The sequence below is a fragment of the Peromyscus eremicus genome, chromosome 1, assembly GCF_949786415.1.
Source record: "Peromyscus eremicus chromosome 1, PerEre_H2_v1, whole genome shotgun sequence".
Classification (NCBI taxonomy): Eukaryota; Metazoa; Chordata; class Mammalia; order Rodentia; family Cricetidae; genus Peromyscus; species Peromyscus eremicus.
In genome coordinates, this window is record NC_081416.1 from 93,959,360 (window position 1) to 93,982,078 (window position 22,719).

At 43.5% G+C, this 22,719-nt stretch overlaps 1 protein-coding gene across 1 annotated transcript in view; it reads right to left on the reverse strand.

The window, feature by feature from the left end:
* The window catches only part of Syt9 (synaptotagmin 9), a 181,008-nt gene that overhangs the window by 33,045 nt on the left and 125,244 nt on the right, over positions 1 to 22,719 (reverse strand). The window contains exons 6-8 of the mRNA XM_059260867.1: positions 20,794 to 20,914; positions 18,712 to 18,883; positions 16,544 to 16,673 (exon numbers count right to left, since the gene is read on the reverse strand). Coding sequence (XP_059116850.1) covers positions 16,544 to 16,673; positions 18,712 to 18,883; positions 20,794 to 20,914 — 423 coding nt within the window. The remainder of the gene's footprint in view (positions 1 to 16,543; positions 16,674 to 18,711; positions 18,884 to 20,793; positions 20,915 to 22,719) is intronic.

Here is a 22,719-nt window from a genome sequence, read left to right on the forward strand (position 1 = left end):
ATTTGGCCTGGAGCTCACCAAGCAGGCTAGACTGGCTGGCCAGAGACAGGAATCCACCAGCCTCAATTTCCCCAGCATTGGGAATGTAAGCACACAGGCTGTTTAAATGGGTTCTGGGGACTGAATGAAGCCCTCATGCTTTGAGGGCAAACTCTTGACTAAGCCTTCTCCCTAGCCCATGGAATAATTTAAAAACATTGTCAAATTGAAATAGAATTTTCTGGAGCAGATTTCCGGTTTTAATTTGTATGGTCTGCTGTATATAGTGATATTTATGTAATCTCTGCATCTTTCCCTGGCCCCTGCTCTTTCACCAACTGTGACAGTCTTGTTTGCCTAAGATCCTGAGACTTGCTGACGCTCTTCCAGAATTTTGTTCAGGTCCACATTCTTGTCCTCATCAGGGAGGGGTGGTAGGATCTGGACCCTACAAGTCTGAACTGAGGTCCCTTATCTTCACATTTAGGCCACAGCTGAGTCTGGAGCCATTGAACACTGATACACAGGCCATCCAGAGAAATCACAGTCTCTCTTAGTTCAGGAAAAGCCTGTCAGCCGAGGGCTGAGTTTTCTGACATGCTCTTTGCCAAGGGATCTGGGAGCCTAATTAGTCTTTGGTTAGCAGATTATTCGCACATTTTCATTGAAAAAAATAGTGAACCAGCCTGCCACTGTATAGCACTGTGTGTGTGTGTGTGTGTGTGTGTGTGTGTGTGTGTGTGTGTCCCTGTGTCCTTGTAGGATGGTGATGGTTAAGATCTAAGTAACTGTTATGAACTCAATGTGTCTTTGAGAGGGACATCTTTTTGAAGAAGGTAAGTACAGCATACCAAACTTCCTTAATCTTCCTTTTCTCCTATCCCTTTCCTTTATTCCAGGCCCCTTCCATGCCATTGTGTAGTTTGGTAAACAGCAGGGCCATCCATCTGGCCAACATGGACATCTGGCTGTCTTCCCAAACTCCTCTCTCTCTCTGACTTTCCATTTGATGTTAGCTCATAACCATCAAGACAGTCTACTTCTGCCTTTCCTCAGCTTCAGCACACTCATCCTGAACACTGCTGCCATCTCTGTCTCCAGCCTCCTGCCCATCTCCTCCAGATGGTCACCATGGTCCTATTAAAAGAGCATGTTGCTGTTCATCTTAAAATCATTCCAAAGTTTCAAGAGAAAGGGCACACTCCATCCTCCCCTTCTGGTTTGGTACCATTGGTGTTGTGCCCCCGCTACCCCCTGCTGGCAACCCTGGTGTTCAATGGTTTCAACTGCTGTCCCAGGTGCTGGTCCGCTCCGTTCAAGACTCTGCCTTTGAAGGGAAAGATCTCCCCTTCCCCTCCTCATGTTTGCTCAACAGAGTTCTTACACATTTCCAAGAGCCTGCTCAAACAGGGTCAGCATGTGTCTGCTTACCGCTCTCCCCTATCCCCTCTTCCGCACCATGAAAACACCCATTATATACTTGGTTACATTACACTGGAACAGTTTACAGTTCATCTACCTGCCCAGTCTCCTGGAAAGCCAACACTCAATCTTCACCCCTGTAGCTGCAGCACTCAGTGGAGGACCGGGGCCCTAGCAGGGGTGGAGGAGACCTGTGGAGGGAGCTTTCCTAGCAGCTGGGACTTACCTTCAACACAAATTGCTACTTTTCTTCTCTGGCTTTACACCATGTTTCTTCAATGCAAACAGTTGGTGTCTCTATGCTGTTTAGCATTTAAGCCAGTGGTTTTCAAACCATGGGTTGAGACCCTCACAGGGGCCACATATCAGATATCCTGTATATCAGATATTTACATTATGATTCATAATAGTAGCAAAATTATAGTTATGAAGCAGCAATGAAAATAATTTTATGGTTGGGGCATTACCAAAACATGAGGTGCTGTATTAAAGAGTCCCAGCATGAGGACAGTCAAGAACCACTGATCTAATAAGTCTAGCCCCATAGCAAAGGTTACGTATTTGTGGTAAATCAACTTACTTGTGCTCATGAAAATTTAGTAATACAAATGCAGGCACGCAGCATCCTATTCAGAATCTAAAACTAAGGGATTATGTTGATTTCTAGTGAATACCTGTGAAGCAAAGCCTGGAATTTGGGACTTTCAAAGGAAAGGCTAGACTATACAGTCTCAAAAATGTGTGTAGTTTTGTTTTTGGTGTTGGGGATCAAACCTAGGGCCTTGCAAATGCTACCACTGAACTATAGCCCCTGACCCAAATGTATATATCCATTTGATCATGATTCAATTCCATATCTCCCCCATCATGGACCCATTCTGAAATAAAACTGCAAATGCTTCTCTGAATGTATGCATCCCTTAACTCAGCAATTTTGCACTGAAAAATACTTACTTATTGCTGGGTATGTGAAATTCCTTTAATGATTCTAAAAAGCATTCCTTTTAAAACTGAAATAAAAATGTAAAGAGCCCAAACACACTATATGCATGAACATTTATTTCATTGAACCTTTAAAAAAGTTTTATAATTATGTAACTATAATAATGTCAAATGCATTTCTTTTTTTGTTTTTCTTTCTCATTTTTTCTTGGCGGCAGCTGCCGGGGGTGGGGAGGGTCTTCTTATTAGCCCAGGCTGTCTTAGCCTCCTGAGGAATGCAACTATAGGCCCAGAGTACCATGCCAGCTTAAATGTGTTTCTTCCTGTGGATCAGAGGCATGCACAACTGAGGGACAAATATATCCCACATTAATCTAGGTGTGATGGGGAACTCGTTCCAATATTGTGCTACAGCTTACCACCAACATCAACACCAACATCAAAATCTGTAAACCACTGAAAACTGCAAAGGGGGGCAGGAAAAGAGGGAGGGGAGAAGAAAGAAGATAAGGGGAGGAAGGGGAGGAGTTGTGGAGGAGGAGGAGGAGTGAAAGAAAAACTTGGGAGTAACTCCACGAAGTTGTCCTCATCTGAGTGCACTGCAATAACACTGTAGAAGATTAGCTGCTGGGGTGAGTGATGCAGCTGAGTTGGCAAAGCACCCACCAAGCTGGCATGTGTAAGGCCCAATGTTTGGTCTTATCAAGAAAGAAAAATTAGAATATAAAAATCTTAAGCTGTGCATGATGGCATACACCTGTCATCAATCTGAGCATTCAGGAAGCTAGGCTGGGGGATCATGGGCCAAGGTGAATCTGAGAGACACTGTCTTGAAAAACCAATGGGTGGAAGGAAAAGAAAATCAATATGTCCTGGGCTGAAAAGGAAAGACACTTGCTGAGCATATTTTATTGCCAGATCCTTTGTCAATCTCTTTCCTACATGTGCCATCTAATCACAACAGGTGCTTACAGCTTGGCACTAATGCTCCTGTTGACAGGGGAGGGAGCTGATCCTCAGAGAAATCAGGTAACTCACTCAAGCTCGGCAGCTCTAAGTGGTAGAGCTGGCACAAAACTCTTCCTGTTAGACACCAGTGACAACAGCATACTGGGTAGCCCACTGGGATGTTTAACTGGGCCATGGATTTCTCTCTGATTAAATGATTTTGCTGTCTTCATTTCTGGTTGCTTCAGTCACAGTGGTATGTGCTTGGATCTGTTTTACACATTTCTATTTCAAATCAGACTTCAGGAATGAGTTCAAAGAAAACCTAAACAGTTAATGGTTAGTTAATAGGAGGGGGCATATTTTTCAGTGGCATACCCACTGGAAGATGCCCATGCTCCTGTAAGCAGTCCTAATAAAACTCATTGAGTCATTTTAAAAAGGCATTGAAAATAAGTAGGAGATGGGTTAGAAAAAGAAAGGATTAATGGGAACAGGAGGGGGACATGAGAGGATAATGGGAGAGAGGATGAATATGATCAAAATACATTTTATACATGTCTGAAAATATAATGAAACGCATTATTATATAATTAATATATGTTAATACAAATTTAAATAACTCCATGCCTTGTGGCTGGTTGCTTCTGTAGCACTTGTCTGTCTTCCAAGTCTATTCTAGTCTTTCTTCAGTCACATGAAGTAGTCTTACATAACAACCCCCAGCCCACCAATAGCTACCAGCAAACAAATCCCATTAGTCACATAAAACCCCCAAACAGAGGGCATATATTGTTCTCTGAGTATGGAGGGGGTTAGAGTTCCAGGGAGCTCAGTGCTCAATTCTCATTCCTTCTAGGATGGAACTGAGAACAGCCTGGAATCTTGTCCAGATCTACTGTTCAATTGCTTCCACATTATCCTATCTTGTGGAGTGCTCATTTGTGGAACGTATGGTTCTACCACTCTGTGTTTTCTTAGTGTCCTACATCCCCTAAATCACATCATAACCATGTAATGTAATAGCCATGTAACCAATGGCTTCTTCACGAGGGCTATGATGTCCTTAGCCATAGGCTCTTAACTGGTTTATAGTGAATTCTGTCAGGTGGAGTGGGCCTTAGTTCTAATCAGAAAGCAGTTGGTTACTCATATCACAGAGTTGCCACTATTACACCACTGAGCATACCTTGCCTGGAAGGTCAGTAGTGCTGCACTCAGGGTCCACAGCTGAGTAAGACTGTTGATGACTTTCCTCCTTTAGCACTGTGCTTAGAGCTCAGCACCATTTCTAGGGTTATTTTTAGTATTGATTCTGCTCAATTTCTGCTATTGATGAAGATCATACTTAACAGAGCAGTGTCCTGGGAACCCACGAATTCAGACACAATCTGTGATGATGGGGAGGTTATATATCTGTGCATGGGGCTTGAGAGAACTATTGGCTTAAAACAGTACAAGGAACATCTTCTGGACTTAGTAGTCCTAAATACTCCCATGTGATTTAAAAGTCCTTTTCTTCCCTATTATTCCCTTTCTTACTTTTCAAGCAGCTTCTCTGACAGCAGCAACTGAAGCTAAAAGTGATTTTCCTGTAACAAGGAGAGGCTTTCTCAAGGTCTTTGCTATTAACTCTTTTATGCCCACTGCTGTGTGGAAGAAACAAAAAAGCTGGAGCTGATGTGGTGGTGCACCATGGGTAAGGACTTAGATTCTGCCCTACTCAAAAGAATTGATGTTGGTGTGTCTGATTTTCCTTTGTTACAGAGAGTATAGGGTTTCACTTAGTAGTTATTTCTTTTTCATTCCTGATGAGATTTTTATCTAGGTGAGCCTGCATTCACATACGTTGGTTTAATACTTGAAAAGTAACAAATGCCACACTATTTGTAAATAGTAACATAAGAGCCATTGGCTCTAATCCTGGAAGTGAATATTCTGCAACTTATTTGAATTTAGAATTTAAAATGCAGTCGAAAGATCGAATTCTATGACCTCAACTAGAAACCCAGGTATGGTGATGTCTCCCTGCAGGCTCAAGGGGGAAAGAGAGGGCATGCTCTCCTGTGGCTAAACTTCATGTTTTAGGATCCTGTGATGCAATCTTCCATGGGTCTTGTCTGTCAACTCATTCCTGGATCTTGTGTACCAAAGTGAGAAGTAATCTCATACAGTTCAATTCCATCACCAGAGTGACCCAGCCATGGGTCTATGATAAGCCATGATCGTCTATGCAGGATCCTACTCCAGTCCTTAAAGTTTGCAGTGAAGAGGTCTTCTTCCCATTCTGGGATGACAGTTCCACTAGAGGGAGGCTTACTCATTACTCCTGCAGAGAAGGTTCTAGAGATAGGCTACAAATAGATGATGCTCAGTATCATGTTAATGAATTTTGGATGTCTATCTAGGTCAATTCCATTTTATCTTGGCAAAGATGTTTTGCCTGGCCCAAGTCATCCTTGTTTTTTAATGTTACCTTGGACACAAATAGTAAGGAGGTTCTATTGTTGTTCTGAGCTTCAAATGACACTAGATTAGATCATCTATAAGTTGCAGAAATTTACAACCCACAGTTCTGGAGACTATGAAGTCCAAGATCAAGGCTCCAGTGCTCTGGTGTAAGGGCCAGCTTTAAGCCTTCACAGGGCACCCCCTTCTTGTTGTGCCTTTATGTGGTAGACTCCATTATTTCTACCCATGGGGGAAGGGACTCCTCACTTATCACTCCCTACCCTTTAATACTACCTCATTGGAGATCTGATTTTTAACAAGATTTCTTTCCATCTCAGAGATAAAATGTAGATAAGGTCCAGAGAAAAACACAAACAGATGTGGATTTCTTTGGATCCAAATTTCCATGTCCCCTGCAGAGACTTCATTAAGCATTAATAACAGGAAGAAAAATCCAGAATGTTTACATTTTACAATTTGTAGCCAGTCTTCATCTTTTTGGATGGCATTTACTTGCTTGATTGGTTTTATGACCTTTCTCTAGTCAACTGTCAATCTGAACATTTATTTATCAATATTAAAGTACCTAGGCAGGTGACATTCAGATTCTCAGCCACACAGAGCAAAACCACTTTGATGTTTCCAGTCTCATACAGAATGCTTGTTTTGGATAGTTGGAGTACGATGCACCATTGCACAGCAGGTACCTGAAACTTGAGATTGTTTCATGTAATTGTCAACTATTTGTGAAGTTTTCCTTGGTTTTGAGAAAACTCTCCTTTAAGATTTTTCAATTATAAGCTGGGTAGTGGTGGTGCACACCTTTAATCACAGCGTTCAGGAGGCAGAGGCAGGTGGATCTCTGTGAGTTTGAGGCCAGCCTGGTCTACAGAGTGAGGTCCAGGACAGGCACCAAGACTACATAGAGAAACCCTGTCTTGAAAAACTGAAAACAAACAAATAAAAAAAGATTTTCAATTATAAATATTCATATACCATTTCCTGAATTTACTTAAAATTGGTGAAAGTTGTTATTCTACCATTCTTGACTGCCAACTTTCAACACACAGCAGGGATTTATTTAAAAATCAAGTGATAGGAGTAAAATATAAATTTCCTAAAGGTACTGGTGTTAAATTATTTTCAATTTTTAATTACATTTATATGTTGTGTGTGTTTGTGCACGTGTGTGTGAAGTGTACAGGGAATATGCATGTACCATAGCATGCATATGGAGGTGAGAACACAGCTTGCAGGAGTTTGGTTCTCTCCTCAGAGTTGGGTCCTGGGAATTAAACTTAGGCTATCAGCTTGGTAGCAAGTGTCTTTCCAGCTAAGCCATCTTGGTGGCTCAATTTTCACTTTCCTTTTAAATCAGTTGGAATATGGGGAAGGAGATGGAGAAGAACGGGCACATGACTGAGCTGAGAAACTGCCCTTTTCAAAACAGGGAGCAATCCTAAATGGAGAACTTCCTGTGGGCCCTTCAGTTCCATGTATGAATTGAATTTTTCCTTAAGTATCACAAAGAAACAAAGGAAAACACGTTTTTCCTTAACTGTAAACAACATTCATGTATCCCGAGAGTGGGATGTCTTTCCTTTAGGCATGTTTGTGTCAACATGCAAGCTGTTATTTGCACATCAATGATTATTTCCATAGGAAAGTTTTGCAGAGAGTTTATTTTGTGTCATGTGTTTTGTTAGGTATTAGGCAAACACTAGTGAACAGGACAGAAAAATGGACCTCAGGGCAGCCAATACTTCATATGCCATTCCTCTCACAACTTATGTCAGATTTTGGAATACCAATTGTGGTTATTATTAAAAGAAAGTGATCCCCCAAAAAACAGTGGCACTATTAGGAGGTATGGCCTTGTTAGAGGAAGTGTGTCACTGTGAAGGAGGGCTTTGAGGTCTCTTTTGCTCAAGCTTCCCTCAGTGTGACTGTCAGTTGACTTCCTTTTGCCTGCAAGATATAGGACTCTCAGCTCCAGCACCATGCCTGCCTGCACACCACCATGCTCCACGCCATGATGATAATAGACTAAACTTCTGTATTGTAAGCAAGCCACCTCAATTAAATGTTTTCCTTATAAGTGTTGCTGTGGTCATAGTGTCTCTTCACAGCAATAAAAATCCAAACTAGGACACCAATAAATCAGGCCCTGTCCTTCCCCTCCCATTACTGGTGGAAACAATAATCTTAGCTTTATCCTATCAGCCAGTGATACTGGTGATCTGTGGGAGGCAGCATTTGACAGGATCATCTCCTAGAAGTCTCCTTTCTAGGAACAGTGGCCTCTTGGAATGACCTCTGTCAGGTGGTCCACTTTTGCCCTAGGCCCCTTTCCCAGGCAAGGGACAGTCCTCTCCCAAATGATTACCACCTTGGTATCTGCAAGTGGCTCTTTCCAGTGTCATAAATCACTGATTCACTTCATCTGTGAAGAAAGAATCTACCCAGCCTATGTGTCAGCGAGTCCCTTCTGTATGCCGTTCTGGAGATGGGCAGAGCCGAAGTGCAAGTCCATTGTCATCCACCTTCTGTCTGGTAACTGTTGGAGCATAACCCCAGTAGACAGAAGGTGTCACAGCATTGGTGAAAGAGAGGGCTGTCAAGACACAGTTAACTTTCTACTCAGCAGAAATGCCAGTTTCCATCTCATTGTTGTTATCTTTTATGTTCCACTGATCATTTGAGTGCTCCTGTGTTTTGTATAATTCCTGTCTCTACAGACCTTTGAGAAAGTTTCTGATTTTTGTATCTTCTCTGAAAAATGAGAAAATATTTAACATCCTTCTCTTTCTGTACAGATAGTTTAATATAAGAAGTAAGAGTTGCTTGTGAAAGTCTCAGTTGTCTTGGCTTTGTTAACCATACCCTTCCACGAGCTGGAAAAACAATGCTTCCCTAACACTAACTGTGCCCACTTATCCAAACTGTAGTCTGAACACTTAACATCCATTGGCATAAGTTCTAACAGGTGAGTTACCGGTTTCAGATCACAACCATGTAGCACCATTTTGTATTCACTGCTGTTAGTACAGCTTCAAGAGCTCCCCAAGTGTTCCTGGACACTGCTACACTACATCCTACCACTAAAAACCAGTTTATTTTTCAGTTTAAGAAATCTCAAAAGCATGTCTTTCTTACTGTCCAAAAAAAAAAAAAAACAAAAAACAAAAAACAAAAAACAAAAAACCTCTTTTCCTCTTTATCTCTACAGATGTAGCATCAAGCCACGCCTTTGTACAAAATTGGTACTGAAATGTTTTCCTTGTGAGAAAAGCCAACTCAAGGGCTAGCGTCCTTATCATTTCCCAAATAGTTCTCACTCAGGGTTCTGCTACTGGCCTCTAGGATGTCTGTGTGTCACTTCTCTCTTATGAAAGCAAGTACCAAGTACTCTAGGACCCAGCCAGCCATATCAGTTCAAGGGGAGCTTCAAGGACTCTTAGTTGAACTGAATATTATTCTAATTGTACTCAAAATGCAAAGCCATGGTGATTGGCTGATAAATGGGAAGGGTGGAGGAAATGATCTTTGTTCACGTACTTCTTCTAAACGGAGAAGTAATCAAAGCTTAGAGCAACTAAGAACCATTTAAACATCTGCTACAGATTCACTCTCAGAAACTTTTACACTTTGTCTGTTTCTTCTTTGGATTCCACTGAATGGAAATTCTGCAGCTTCAACATGAAGGGAACCCAGTTGATTCCACTACACATCTCATTTATTTTTTCCCACACTCATCAGACATAACTCACTATCTGTGTAAACAGAGTTGGTCTTTCGTTGTCTATGAATCATGTCCCCTATACTGAATTAATGCAAAATGAAGGCAGATAACAGTCAACACTCAGTCACTCATAGAAGTCTTAGAGATGGGCCTTGTTGTGGGAAAAGAAACACTTCTAATCTCCAAACATTTCCTTTACATGTTCAGGGGACACCTTGGCATCTGGCACATAATTTTTAGGTACAGAAGGGAAATTTCTAGAGCACCTTTAGCAGAGTCCCATGAGGACACAGAGTGGCCCATCAGGATGTAGGTCATACATTAATCATAAGAATTTTACTGAGTACTGGTTAGATACCAGCTGTGCAGCTGCATTTCTCATAGATTAACTTTGAGTATGCAGTGAAGCCATGCCAAGTCCCAGATCAAGAAAGCCTGGGAGCAGGGAGAAGCGACTCTGGTTTACCCCAAGTTTGAAACCCTATGTTCAGATGGACTGAAGGAGGAACTAAGGGCGAAAGTGGCCCCTAGATTAACATGATCTGCAGGAACAAGGGAGAGAGAGTATGTATCTGTACAGGTCTGCGATGGCACCCGGGCTCCCACAGCTCCATGTGTCCTTTCCATCCACACCCTTCCTTGAAAATTGCTCCAGTTGCCTGCCTCTGTTGGGGACAGCAACTTTCCCAGAGTATGTAAGTCTCGTGCACCTTTGGGAAGCAGCGTGATTACTCTATTGAGTTCCCTGGTCTTGTCAGTACCTTTCTCAAGTCACTGCACTCCCTACAGTGCTGATGGAGTGGGTTAGCGGTTACATTTCCTTGACCCAGTCTGGGAAATCAGACGTTTTTTTCCTGGGAATGTGTAGATTGAATATTCCAAGTGGGCTCTGTTGAGCATAAGAAAATATCTAGAAATGCTTTAAAGGGGGCACTGATGAAACTTCAAAGCCAGACTTGGTAACTGATAGTTGCTTTAGGTTCTTTGCAGCTCTAAATTTATAGCCTCACTCAGCCTAAGGAAGACAAAGAAGACTCTGGTCATTACAGGATGTCCTGCACTATCGAGTTGCCCTGGGGAAAGAGTGTAGGAGGCTTAATCAGGTGATCTCAGCAGCCAGCAATGCTGGAGTAAAACCTTTCTGGCCTGATACACTTGTCTGTACAAAGGTTAAGCAATGGGAGAGGAGGATGGATCCACACTGAGCACCCTAGTATAGGATTATATTGTAATATTTTAAATATATGTATTACAGTAATGTAAATGGACTATTATTGCATCCTACAAATCAATATAAAATCTTTACTATATAGTCTGATTGGGTTATCTGTCTTTATCATTTCAGAAAAACAAAGCATAATTTAACCAAATGGTATCTACATCTAGTTTCTGGTAATTCCACATCTCAATCCAGACATTATATAGCACTTCAAAGGGAAGCCATGCAAAACATGGAACTATTGCCTGCTAATCTCATGAAGCTCTGGATGCAGGTCAACCTGACTGTCAGGAGGGTGAGAAAGGGGTGAGGATGTGACCAGATCAACACCATCTTATCTTGGATGTACAGATGAAGATATGTGTGATATTTGATTTGTCCTGAAATGTAGTGATATTTTATTTGTGCATTAATAAATACAGCTTGCCTGGAGATCAGGGGGAAAAAGCCAGCCATCACATGTCCTTAATTCCTTAGCAGGCAGGATTTCTGTGTGTTCAAGGCCACACTAGGGAACAGAGCCAAGATGTGGTGACACATGCCTTTAATCCCAGTAACAACCATAGAGACCTGGAGGTCTGTACAGACAGATAGACAATGACAGAGCTGTGTAGGAAGAGGAAATGAGGTAGCTGGGTTAAGAGCCAATGAGAGGGGCAGAAAAACAAGGCATATAAGCCTGGGTAGACAGGAAGTCATACTCTTTGGAAGCTTCGGAGTTGGTGAGGTGAGGTTAGCTCGTGGCTTTCCATATTTCCCTGATCTCTCTAAGGTTTTAACCCAAATTTCTGGCTCCATGTTTTTTATTTAATAAGACCATTTAGAAATTCATCTACAATGACGCTGTGATAAGGGAACCCTCAGCACTCTGTCATCTCCTGAAGTCCCATGGAAGGGACATTCTTTTTTTTTTTTTTAATTTTTATTTTGCAATACAATTCAGTTCTACATATCAGCCACAGATTCCCTTGTTCTCCCCCTCCCCCCCTCCCCTTCCCCCCAGCCCGCCCCCCATTCCAATCTCCTCCAGGGCAAAGCCTTCCCCACAGACTGAGATCAACCTGGTGGACTCAGTCCAGGTAGGTCCAGTCCCCTCCTCCCAGGCCGAGCCAAGGGACCTTGCATAGGCCCCAGGTTTCAAACAGCCGACTCATGCAGTGAGCACAGGGCCCGGTGCCACTGCCTGGATGCCTCCCAAACAGATCAGGCCAATCAACTGTCTCACCCACTCAGAGGGCCTGATCCAGTTGGTGACCCCTCAGCCATTGGTTCATATTTCATGTGTTTCCGTTTGTTTGGCTATTTGTCTCTGTGCTTTATCCGACCTTGGTCTCAACAATTCTCGCTCATATAAACCCTCCTCATTCTCATTAATTGGACTCCCAGAGATCCACCTGGGGCCTAGTCATGGATCTCTGCATCCAGATCCCTCAGTAGTTGGATGAGGTTTCTAGCACGACAATTAGGGTGTTTGGCCATCCCATCACCAGAGTAGGTCAGTTCGGACTGTCTCTCGACCATTGCCAGCAGTCTGTGAACAGCCTGGACATGAGTGGGGGTAGTGAAGGGCGAGGGTCGAGGGAAAGAGAGCTTGGGTGAGTGGGAGATCCCAGCTGGATCAACAACAGAGAGGGAGAACAAGGAATAGGAGACCATGGTAAATGAAGACCACATGAGAATAGGAAGAAACAAAGTGCTAGAGAGGCCCACAGAAATCCACAAGGAAGGGACATTCTTACTTCCAAGTTCCAGGAAACCTCTGGGGGAGCTTACACAGCTTTCTGAGCTGATGATGTTATGAAGAGTAAGGGGGAAAGGTACTAGATGACCTTTGGTTATGCAGTGAAGCCATGCCGAGTCCCAGAAAGAGAAACCGATTTTTGAACTCATTGGTTCTGAAGACTCCATCTGCTACCTGCCCTGGCAATGTCAGGGTATATTAGATACAGCCCTGAGTAGATGGCCAGATCTCTGCAGGAATTGGGGTTCATTTATAACCTAGTCCCTTGGTCTCTAGCAGCATGGAGTTTGTGTCAGGCCAACCTTTTTACACACTAAATCCCAACTCATTCTCACTTTTATTCACTCTGCTCTGTGCTCCATACAAACACACACACACACACACACACACACACACACACACACACACACACACACACACCAAGAAGTTTAGGATTAAGCAGTTTTTGGTTTAAGAGAGCATAATAACAGGTTATCTTTACAGTAGAGTTGAAAGAGAAAGGAAGTAGACCTTAAATCTGTACACCTGAAGCTGGGTGGCAGTGGCACACACCTTTAATCCCAGCACTCGGGAGGCAGAGCCAGGTGGATCTCTGTGAGTTCGAGGCCAGACTGGCCAACAGAGCTAGATCCAGGACAGGTTCCAAACCTACACAGAGAAACCCTGTCTTGAAAGACAAAAACAAAAACAAACAAACAAACAAAATCTGTACACCTGAGCCAGCTGGTGGCGGCATGAGTCTTTAATCCCAGCATTTGGGAGGCAGAGGCAAGTGGATCTCTGAGTTCAAGGCCAGCCTGGTCTACAGAGCGAGTTCCAGAACAGCCAGGGCTACACAGAGAAACCCTGTCTCAAAATAAAAACAAAACAAAAAATCTTTATATCCATGTTCAGTCAAGTATTGAGTGAGCCACTCTTCCAACCTGGGATGATGCTTACTAGGGATCCTAGCTGTTGCCATAAAAAAAACATCACGGGTGATATTTCCTTATGTTACAGAGTCCCTTGAGGATACAGAGCAACCCCTCAGAATTTACGACACACGATAATGAGAACTTTACTAAGCACTGGTTAGGTGTCAGCCATGGAGCTGCATTTCTCATAGATTAACTTTATCTATGCTGGGGATAAAGCTCAGTGTGTAGAGTGCTTGCTCAGAAGTAAAAATACCTAGGTTCAATCCCCAGCACTGTCTAAAATGGTGGTGGTTGTGGTGGTGGTGGTGGTGGTGTATGCCCACCCTCTTAGCACCCATGAAGTGTAAGAGGATTAGAAGTTCAAGGTCATCCTTGGCTATATCTGTTGCCCAAGGCTAGCCTTGGCTACATGAAACCCCACTTCAACCCTCCCACTCCTTAAAAACCTTAATCTTTCCAATGACCCTTAGAGACAAGCAGTTATGACAACTTTACAGATGAGAAAAATCAAAGGTGAGGAATAATCAAACAGTGCATGGCTGCACAGCAGTGTGAATCTAGGTCCATCCAACTCCAGCACACATACTTCCCAGACCTGCCTGTGACCACCTCCATCCATACTGTGGCTGACAAAGCACAGTCCACCTCGTGCCTTCTTTAATCTCATCGGGTACCATTGTCCTAATTTTGCCAGCTGCATGTTTATTTTTAAAAGGGAAGGCAGCATTTCCCCTCTGGAGATGGATCTAGAGTTCAAGACATGACTTCAAAGACAGGCAAGAGGCCACAGGGAAGGAGCAACCTCACTCGCCTTTCATATTGGGGACATATGCATTTCATTTCCTTAGTTCCACTGCAACCATTGAGAAACGACCATTGTATTTGCTGAAGTAATTCCAGCCACTGTATAAATGACTCCCATGTTTCATTACTTTAACCCTCAAGACATTTATCTCTAACTTACATAACTGTTGAACACAGACTTGCAAAAAGCTGAGAGCTAAAGGTTTAAGGAGCACCTCCCAGAGACCTATGTTGCACAACATTCTTCCCTCTGAAGTGGAAGAAGCCTCCATAGTGCCTGCAACCCCACTCCTGGCATCCCACACCCCACCAAGGTTTGCTGTCTTCCAAGAACACCGAGAAAGTCCTACTTGGATTAGAGCTCATCTCTCAGCTCCTGTGGACCTTACTCCTTTCCCTTTACCTGTCACAGAGCTTTGACACTTCTGACCACAAAGGAGAATTTAAATCAGAAGTGACTTCTAATGGTACAGGAGGTAGATTACACTGGCTCTCATTGTCACTTACCAGTGATCTCTCTGGGCAATTTACTAAGCCCACATATGGGGTCCTCTGAGAATTCCACCAGGAGCTGAGGAAATGAGCCATAGTTTCCCTGGCTTTCTCAAGTGGCTCACAGGTCTTGAGGTCTCCCTTAGGGATTAATTGTGATGCCAGAAAAGAGAAGTTTAGCTTCTATGGCCCAGGGGCAGAGATATACTCAGGGGCCTGCAAATGAGGGGATCCTAGTCTATCACTGAAAATAACTGGGACTCTTCATGCTTGGAGTCTCCTTTAAGCACCATTCCCTCAAAGGAGCCATCCCCTTCTCTGCAGGCCTCGGCTGGAGCCTCTCTCTCTCTCCAGTTGCCTGCATGTTTACTCCATCACACTCACCTGACTGTCAATGGCAGAGGTACCCACACTGGACAGTTCTTGCATTTGCTCTCAGGGAGCTTATGTGGGGAGAAGCTGCCTATACTGGGAGAACAGAGCGAAGTTCTCTGCCTGAACCCACATACTCTTGGCCAATGACTTCTGCTTGCTTCCTGGTGTTCCCATTCCCAGCAGCTCAGTCTCGGTAAGCTCAATGAGCAACTCTCCTATGTGTCCTGGTAGCTCATTGTATGAGGGACAAAGCTATGGCTGTGCACTTTAATGACTCATCCTCCCTTTCCTCTCATGGGCCAGTAAGAGGGCTCAGTGGCTTAAGGTACTTCTTTCTAAGTTTGACAATCCGAGTTCCATCTCCAGGACCCACCTTGGGGAAGGAGCAAACCAACTCCCAAAAGTTGTTCTCTGGTTTCCACACATATGTCTTTGCATGTGCACCACTAATAAGTAAATAAACAAGTAAGTTTATATTTAAAAAGCTTCTGTTTTGAAATATCTATGAGAGCTACAAAAAAGTGGCCTCTCACTCACATGTGTACTTCATGTGTTTATATGGCATGTGATCCTCAGAAATGTTCCTCAATCAATACTAGTTTTGGGAGAATGCCCAAATAAATGAGTCAATAAGCAAAGATAAAGAGAAGAACTAATGAGAAATGACAGGGAGGTGAGTGGATGAGGGGAAAGTGGCAGGATGATGGCCAGTACGCATTCTCCCTTTCTTGAAAATAAAACCCTACTTATTAGTTAGGCACACAATAAAAATAATATATTTTTTACCCTTCTCTGAAACTGGACATGTCCAAAACCCTGTGACTAAATCGCACATAAGAAGCAGTGTCTTGGGAGATCTCAAAGAGAACCCTGAAAGAAGCATTGTGTGTTCTTTTGACCCTTTCCTTGTTCCACATTTTTGTGCATGAAAGATGAAATGTTTTTGAGGTTAGTGGCCACATTGTACAATGAGGTAACCACTGAGATAGTTAAGGAGAAAGATGGGAGAAGTCTGGGCTTTGTGTTGACAATTGTGTACACCCTACACTGTCTTCCTTTGGACTTCCTGTATGTAAGGAAGAGAGAAATTTCCTTTAAACATCTTGTTGTTTTGTGCCTTGTCATTTTTAATTAAATAAACCTGAAAATGATGCTAAGCAACCTAAGACTCACAGGCTAGGGCCAGAGGCAGTCCTAAAATTGAGGGCTCCCCCTCTGTCTCATGTAGATGCCCTCTAAAAGCCAACCCAAAGCTGTAGCATGGAGTCAGAGAATCCTGATCCTTTTAAAAGACAATAAAAATGAGGGATGATCCCTGATCCAAACATCCTAGGCTGGTTGAAAGAATATACTGAACCTCAGATTTCATGCAAGTCACAACAGTCCTGGGAAATGTCACCAGGGACAGTGCTAGTGACAGAAGAGCCAGGCACATTCATTCTGTTACAGCTTTGCATCTCAGCAGCAAGACATGTAATCTACAGAGTGGAACATGTGGGGGTAGGTCTTACCTCCATCAGAGAGTGCCAGTGTGCAATGGGCTTCCGAGGATATGACAGCATCTCACTCCAGTGGTCTCTGCCTAGACGCTCAGCCTCGTTGCCTACTTGACACACGCCAATGACTTCATTGTGACCTACACTGTGAAAATGGGCCACAATAGTTTTTTCTTAAAATTTTGGTATACAGAAGTAAAAGCAACAACTCAAATGAATGGAAGAAATTCAGAAATAGCGGGCTATTAAAAAAATTCTATAATTTAAAACCACAGTCCAGGCTAAACAGCAGAAATACCTAGGGTTCAGTACTGTATCCAACTGGCCTAACACTGACATGGTTTCATTTGGTTCTGAGAACCTTTGCCCAAAGAACTCCTTGATGTGTGCTAATGACACCATTTCTGGTTCTGGAGGCTAAGCTGGCTTCCAGATATATGGGGCCATATATCTGAAACGGAAACTCTTAGGAAGGAGTGTGTGATGTAACACCGACTCAAATTTCCACAAGAGGCAACCAAGGATGGCAAGGTGGAGCCCAGTAGGGAGGGCTACTGGGTTTTCTTGCTCCTTGCTTCATTAGAGACCACTGCCATCATCTTTTCCACATCTGTTTCTACACTCAGCTTTGGTTCTTTGGGTCAACTTGAGTTCTCAACTGGGAAAGGCACCCAGCTTCTTTATCTTAGGGCTAACAGCCTGAAACTCGTTGTGAGTAGGTCTTACCTTACATCATTTTACTTTTTCCTTAGTAATAATAATAGTAATAATAATAATAATAACAATAATAATAATAAACAACAACAACAAACTCCCTTGAAATAATTAGAATTATGTATCCCATTTTTTGACTCTTTGGGATAACCTCTTTTTCCTCCCAGGAAAGACGAGTGATTTCTATTTGGTTTGTGTGGGGAGAAGGAGAAGGAATGGAGATGGAGTGTTTGGGATACTTAAGTCTATACCCATTAAACCAAATGCATGCAGAGGCCCTGTGGATACTGCCATGGATTTTTCCAGGCCAGATTCATGAGTTTACCGATAATTAAATTGAGGCAGAGGTTGCATAATCAGATTTGTTGATGCAGGAACCTTGGTAATAGCTTGAGCAGTGCTAGCCTAGCCTTCCACAGCTGGTGGGCAGCATCCCCTCCTGGGACCTGGCACTATGGTGTTGTGTGTGTCCAAAGAAGACAGGACAAGGTCTATGCCCAGCATGGGCTGTCACACTCATGGGCAACTGTGTCAAAAAAACAAGGCATGCTTCATGTAGGGATCTACTGGAAAAATATTGAGGTCACTGATGCCACTGTGCTAACATTTCAGGGGTAGATGGAAAAATTTTTTGCTCCAAATAATATTTGTGAGATTATATTAGAAGCCAGACTGATTTTTTTCTTTTATAATTGTGCCCAGACCACGTGGGAGGTTTCTAATTAAAAAGAGACTTTGCATTTCTGTCTAATGACTGGTTTAACATGTATAATTCCCTGTTGGTACTTCCTTTGCATATTAAAATGGCTGTTTTTCAAATCTGTCCTTTAAATACACAATTGGCTACAATGCAGGCTATAAATATCTCCTCTGTGCTGTATTAATTAAAAGTCTAGCATCTTATACATTTTAATGTACCCTCTCATCTATACTGATCCTAGCATTTTCAAGAGAACATTTCTGTGTTTGCTTTCAGACTGAAGTGGATGGAAATGATCTTTGTTAAACACAGTGCAAGAAGGAAAGAAAAGATTGAAGTTATATATTTAGAAACGTTGGTGGCGTGGCTAAAGTAATCATTCTGTGTTTGGATAGAAACTTTCCACTAAAGGAGTCAGGCTCCTCAATGAAAACAAGACCCGTGGAGCCACAGTTTGACACACAGAGATACCAGGAAGTGTGCAGAAATGGGAAGGGAAAGAAGTGGGATGTGAGAAGGTGGAGGAGAAGAAAGATCAGAAAGGGGGAGGGGAGAGATGAAGGTATTAGAAGTACTGTAGTGAGAGGACTCTACTGCATGGTTTGGACAATGTGACTCTCTGTCAGCCTGTCTTCCATGTGCTTCCCCTTTGGTCACTCTGTGTCCTGGAACCCCAGACGAGCATATGGCTGCTCCCCAATCTGCCCATTCTGCCTAGAAAACAGCGAGATGGTACAGAAAGAGAGAGAGAGAGCTCCTGGCATCTCACCGGTCATAATCCATGACAGCTATGGACAAGTGAATCTGGTCGATGCTTTCAGGAGGGACATCAAAGACTATGGCTTCATTGTAAACGGGATTAAGTGTGTTTCTCTTGGTGGATGTTTTCCTTTTCTTCAGTCGCCGGCCATCACACATCAGTGATACTTTCACGTAGGGATCTGCAGACACAAGAATAGGGCACTGTGAGGACAAATGCAGATGCTGGGTGTGCATGACCAATAAGGGAAGACTTCCTTTCTCTGTCTGGAGACTAGAGTTAGAGTCTGAGGATTTTAATTCATGTGATATGTGATGTGGGCAGCAACTACTTAGAATAATTAAGTTATTCATTCAAGAAAAAACACAGGACACTGTCTCCTCAAAATTCATGAAATTTAAAAATAGGGTGAAAACATCTGTTGCCAAATTAGAAAATATTCCACCCAGAATTCAGGACCCGTCTGTCTGTGAAAGGAAGAGAAACCCAGACATTTCCCAGGAGTGGGAGACAGGACTCAGCACCCCAACTCTGAGCCACCCATGGAGATCTTTGCTTAAATATTGGGCCTCTTTTTAGGGGAACGCTTCTAGCTCTATGAACTCTGAATTCCTAGAGAATGGGACAGTCTGTAGGGTGGATGGCCTCAAGTACTGGGAGCTCCTGGAAGTGTGTTTGCAAAGGAAGAAGCTAGTCATTAACCAGCAAGAGAGAAGACATGGCAGAGCGACAGGTGACCAGGCTGACTGTGCTCTAGGGGGACGCTTCTGGTCCCACTAGCCCCTCACCACCATGCAGCGCAAAAGGCAGTCCTGTATCTCTCTGCTTAACAACATACTGCCCTCACTCCTCACCCCTTCCAGAAAGTACTTTAAGCCAGAGGAGCTGTATCTTTTTTTTTTTTCTTGCTTAGAAACAGCTTGGAGTATAGAACACAGAATGTATCAACATCTTGGAGTAAATATCAGTCAGTAACAAGCTTGTCATGCACATGCAGGCCTAAGACTTGAGGTAAATCCCCTCTTCCAGTCATACATCTGGGCATGGTGGGTGGCATGCACTTGTAATCCCAGTGCAAGGTAAGTGGAGACAAGAGGATGCCCGGTGTTTGCTGTCCAGTCATAGCCCAACCAGTGAGTCCAGGTCTCAGTGAGAGAACCTTTCTTAAAAATCAAGGTCAGGTATGACATTTATTCCAACATGTTGGTATATTTTATGTTCTATACTCCAGGATGTTTCTAAGCAAGGAAAAAGAAAAAGATACCGCTCCTCTGGCTTAAAGTACCTTCTGGAAGGGATGAGGAGTGAGGGCAGTATGTGTGTGGTTAGGCAGAGAGATACAGGACTGCCTTTTGAGCTGGACAGTAGTGATGGGCTAGTGGGAATGACTCCTTGCGAGTGACACATGAGGTTGACCTCTGGTCTTTACATCTACATGTATGCAAATGGATGCACACACACACATATGCATACACACCCATCAGCAATAACAAAGGAATACACTGCATCTCAGGCTCCTTGAGTTCAGTCTCTGTACCAGTGGTCTATCCCTTAGTGACCACTTAGCCAAGGCAGGTATGAATACACATAATATGAACTGCATACTGAGACATTTTGTGTCAGGGTTTACAACTTAAAGGTATATGCTTGGTTCACTTAAAAAAATAAAACAAGCTATAGTTCACTTTTATAAGGAGTCAGAATTGTCTCAAATCTTCCAGGAGCCTAAGACAGTGAAGTCTGAGGAAAGGCCTAACTGGGTAGACTACCTCAGAATATGCAAACTGTGTGTCAAGTCCCAATTATCGGGAGGGAAAGGCTGGAGACTCAACTAACATCATGTAGCACCTTAATACACTACATCTTATACACATTAACTCAGTTCATCATACAACAACTCAATGGGACAGACACTAATCTTACTCACACTTTACAAATGGCAATTTGAAGCCCAGAGAGGTCAAGTGACTTGTCCAAGGTCACACAGCACTTAGAGGTGGTAGGCAACTTGGTTCCAGACCCAAGGTGCCATAATAGGAATTTCATAATGTGCTGAATGAGAACCAGACGAGGAACTGAAGAGTGCCCCACCTGATGCTCCTGTTATGTCCATTGCCTTTAAATTCCTTGCTTTTATAATGGTGATAGTCAGCCGGCCAGCCGTTGGAAGATAACAGAGTGAAAACATAAGCTCTCCCAGATCCACATTGTCCTGTTAAGAAAGCACAAACCGAAGCATTAGAAAGTGTCTTCAGCCCACATGCAGGAGGCTCAGCAGCAGGGCAATGTTCGAAAGGACACTCTGCTCCTTTTGTTCAGCTCATGACATCCTAATGTCATAAAGAAACTCCACCCTTGTACTAGGATAGCTCTACATCTATGGAAGCACAATATTTAAGATGGTAGAGCTGAAGAGGATGTCCACAGGAAGCCACCACACACCCAGCCCACATGTACAGCCTCGTACAAGCTCCCATAGTCCAGAACGCAGCATTCCCAGAATGACCTTCCATGTGGCTCTACTCACATGGCTGCTGCGATCTAGAGACAGTTCTCGGCACAAAGCCATGCAAAGAGGAGCCTACCAGGGCTGTTCACCCTAGCAGATCTCAGAGACTCCACCTGCAACCCCACTCGGCTTCCTGTGGTCTTTCCAGCAGGGCTTCACTCTAGCCCATATGCTTGCCCCCCTCTACACAGAACAGTCAAATGAGCCACACTGTCCCCACACACTCTGGCATAACCCAGTCTCCCCACCATTCTACACTGCCATTTGTACACTTAGCATGGCAAACAGCCTCTGTAGATCAGGAGCATGTGGTTCTACCATATCATGGAATTTTCTAGCTCTAATTAACTCTGGACAAAGACACTGCATGAGCCTGGCAGTGACAGTCTCTGACCTCATGTTCCCACATAATTGAACATACCGGGACATGAACCTAGTCCTGCACAAGACCCATGCAGGGAGAAAAGTTCAGAACCTGGAATTTAGGGAGCCCTGATGTCTGTGCCTTGAGGTCCTACTTAGCCACATCCCATCTTGAGTTCATCACAAGGAGCTTCATTCCCTCTACTCAGATCCTGGGAAAGACATCTCCTTGGGCAATGTATAGCCAATCCAAGTAGGTCAGAAGATAAGAATCTCTCCCCTGCCCCCCTCTCCTTTTAAACGCCCAGGAGAGTCTAACTAGGAAGAGGAAAAAAAGCCAGTTCATTTAGTTTCAATTTCTGCGAGACACCTGAGGTTATGGATCTGGGTGCCTGTGTCTAATTAATACTCTTTCATACTGACAATGCTCCGGGGACTTGGGTTCTGGCCCTCAACATCCACAGCCTCCCCTCCCCTTCTAGATTCTTGGAGGATGCTTCTATTTTTAGAAGCACAGATTCAGCTTTGGAAGGTCACCTTGCCAGCTCCTGACTTGACTGCTTCCACAGGAGGAGGAGGTAGAGGATTTGTTTGGTAGCTAAGGCAGATGGATTGGTCTGTGTCTTCAAGCATCACCTGGCTCATGCAAATAAATCACCTCACCTTGCAGCCCAAGCTGCCCTGGTTTCTGGAGCCTTGACCTCAGGAGACCTGGTGGCCAGACCTTTCCCTGTGGGGAGAGGCTGGGGGGCACTGTACAGAAGTGAGGTTTCACACATGGCAGGTGCTTGTTGCTGTGTGGTGCTGTGTTCTCTTCTGCAGGAGCCTAACCCTCTCTTTGCTGCTTATACTCAAGTCCACTCCTGTATCCTTGATTTCTAGTCTCCCTTTCCACAGCACCTTGCTCTCTTGTCCTATCTCAACTTGCCTAGAGAATACCAATTTGAAAAAGTAATTCTAGGATTGGCCCAAATCATGCCCATGAAGGTTTCATAATCAATTCTTTCAGCATATATTTGCTGGGGGTTCACACTGTGTACCTCATTCTGAAAGATTTGCAATGTGAAACACACATTTTAATTCTGGCTCTTCAGGAACATAGTTAAATGTGAGGTGTCAGATTCCTTCTGTACTACTTCTGTACT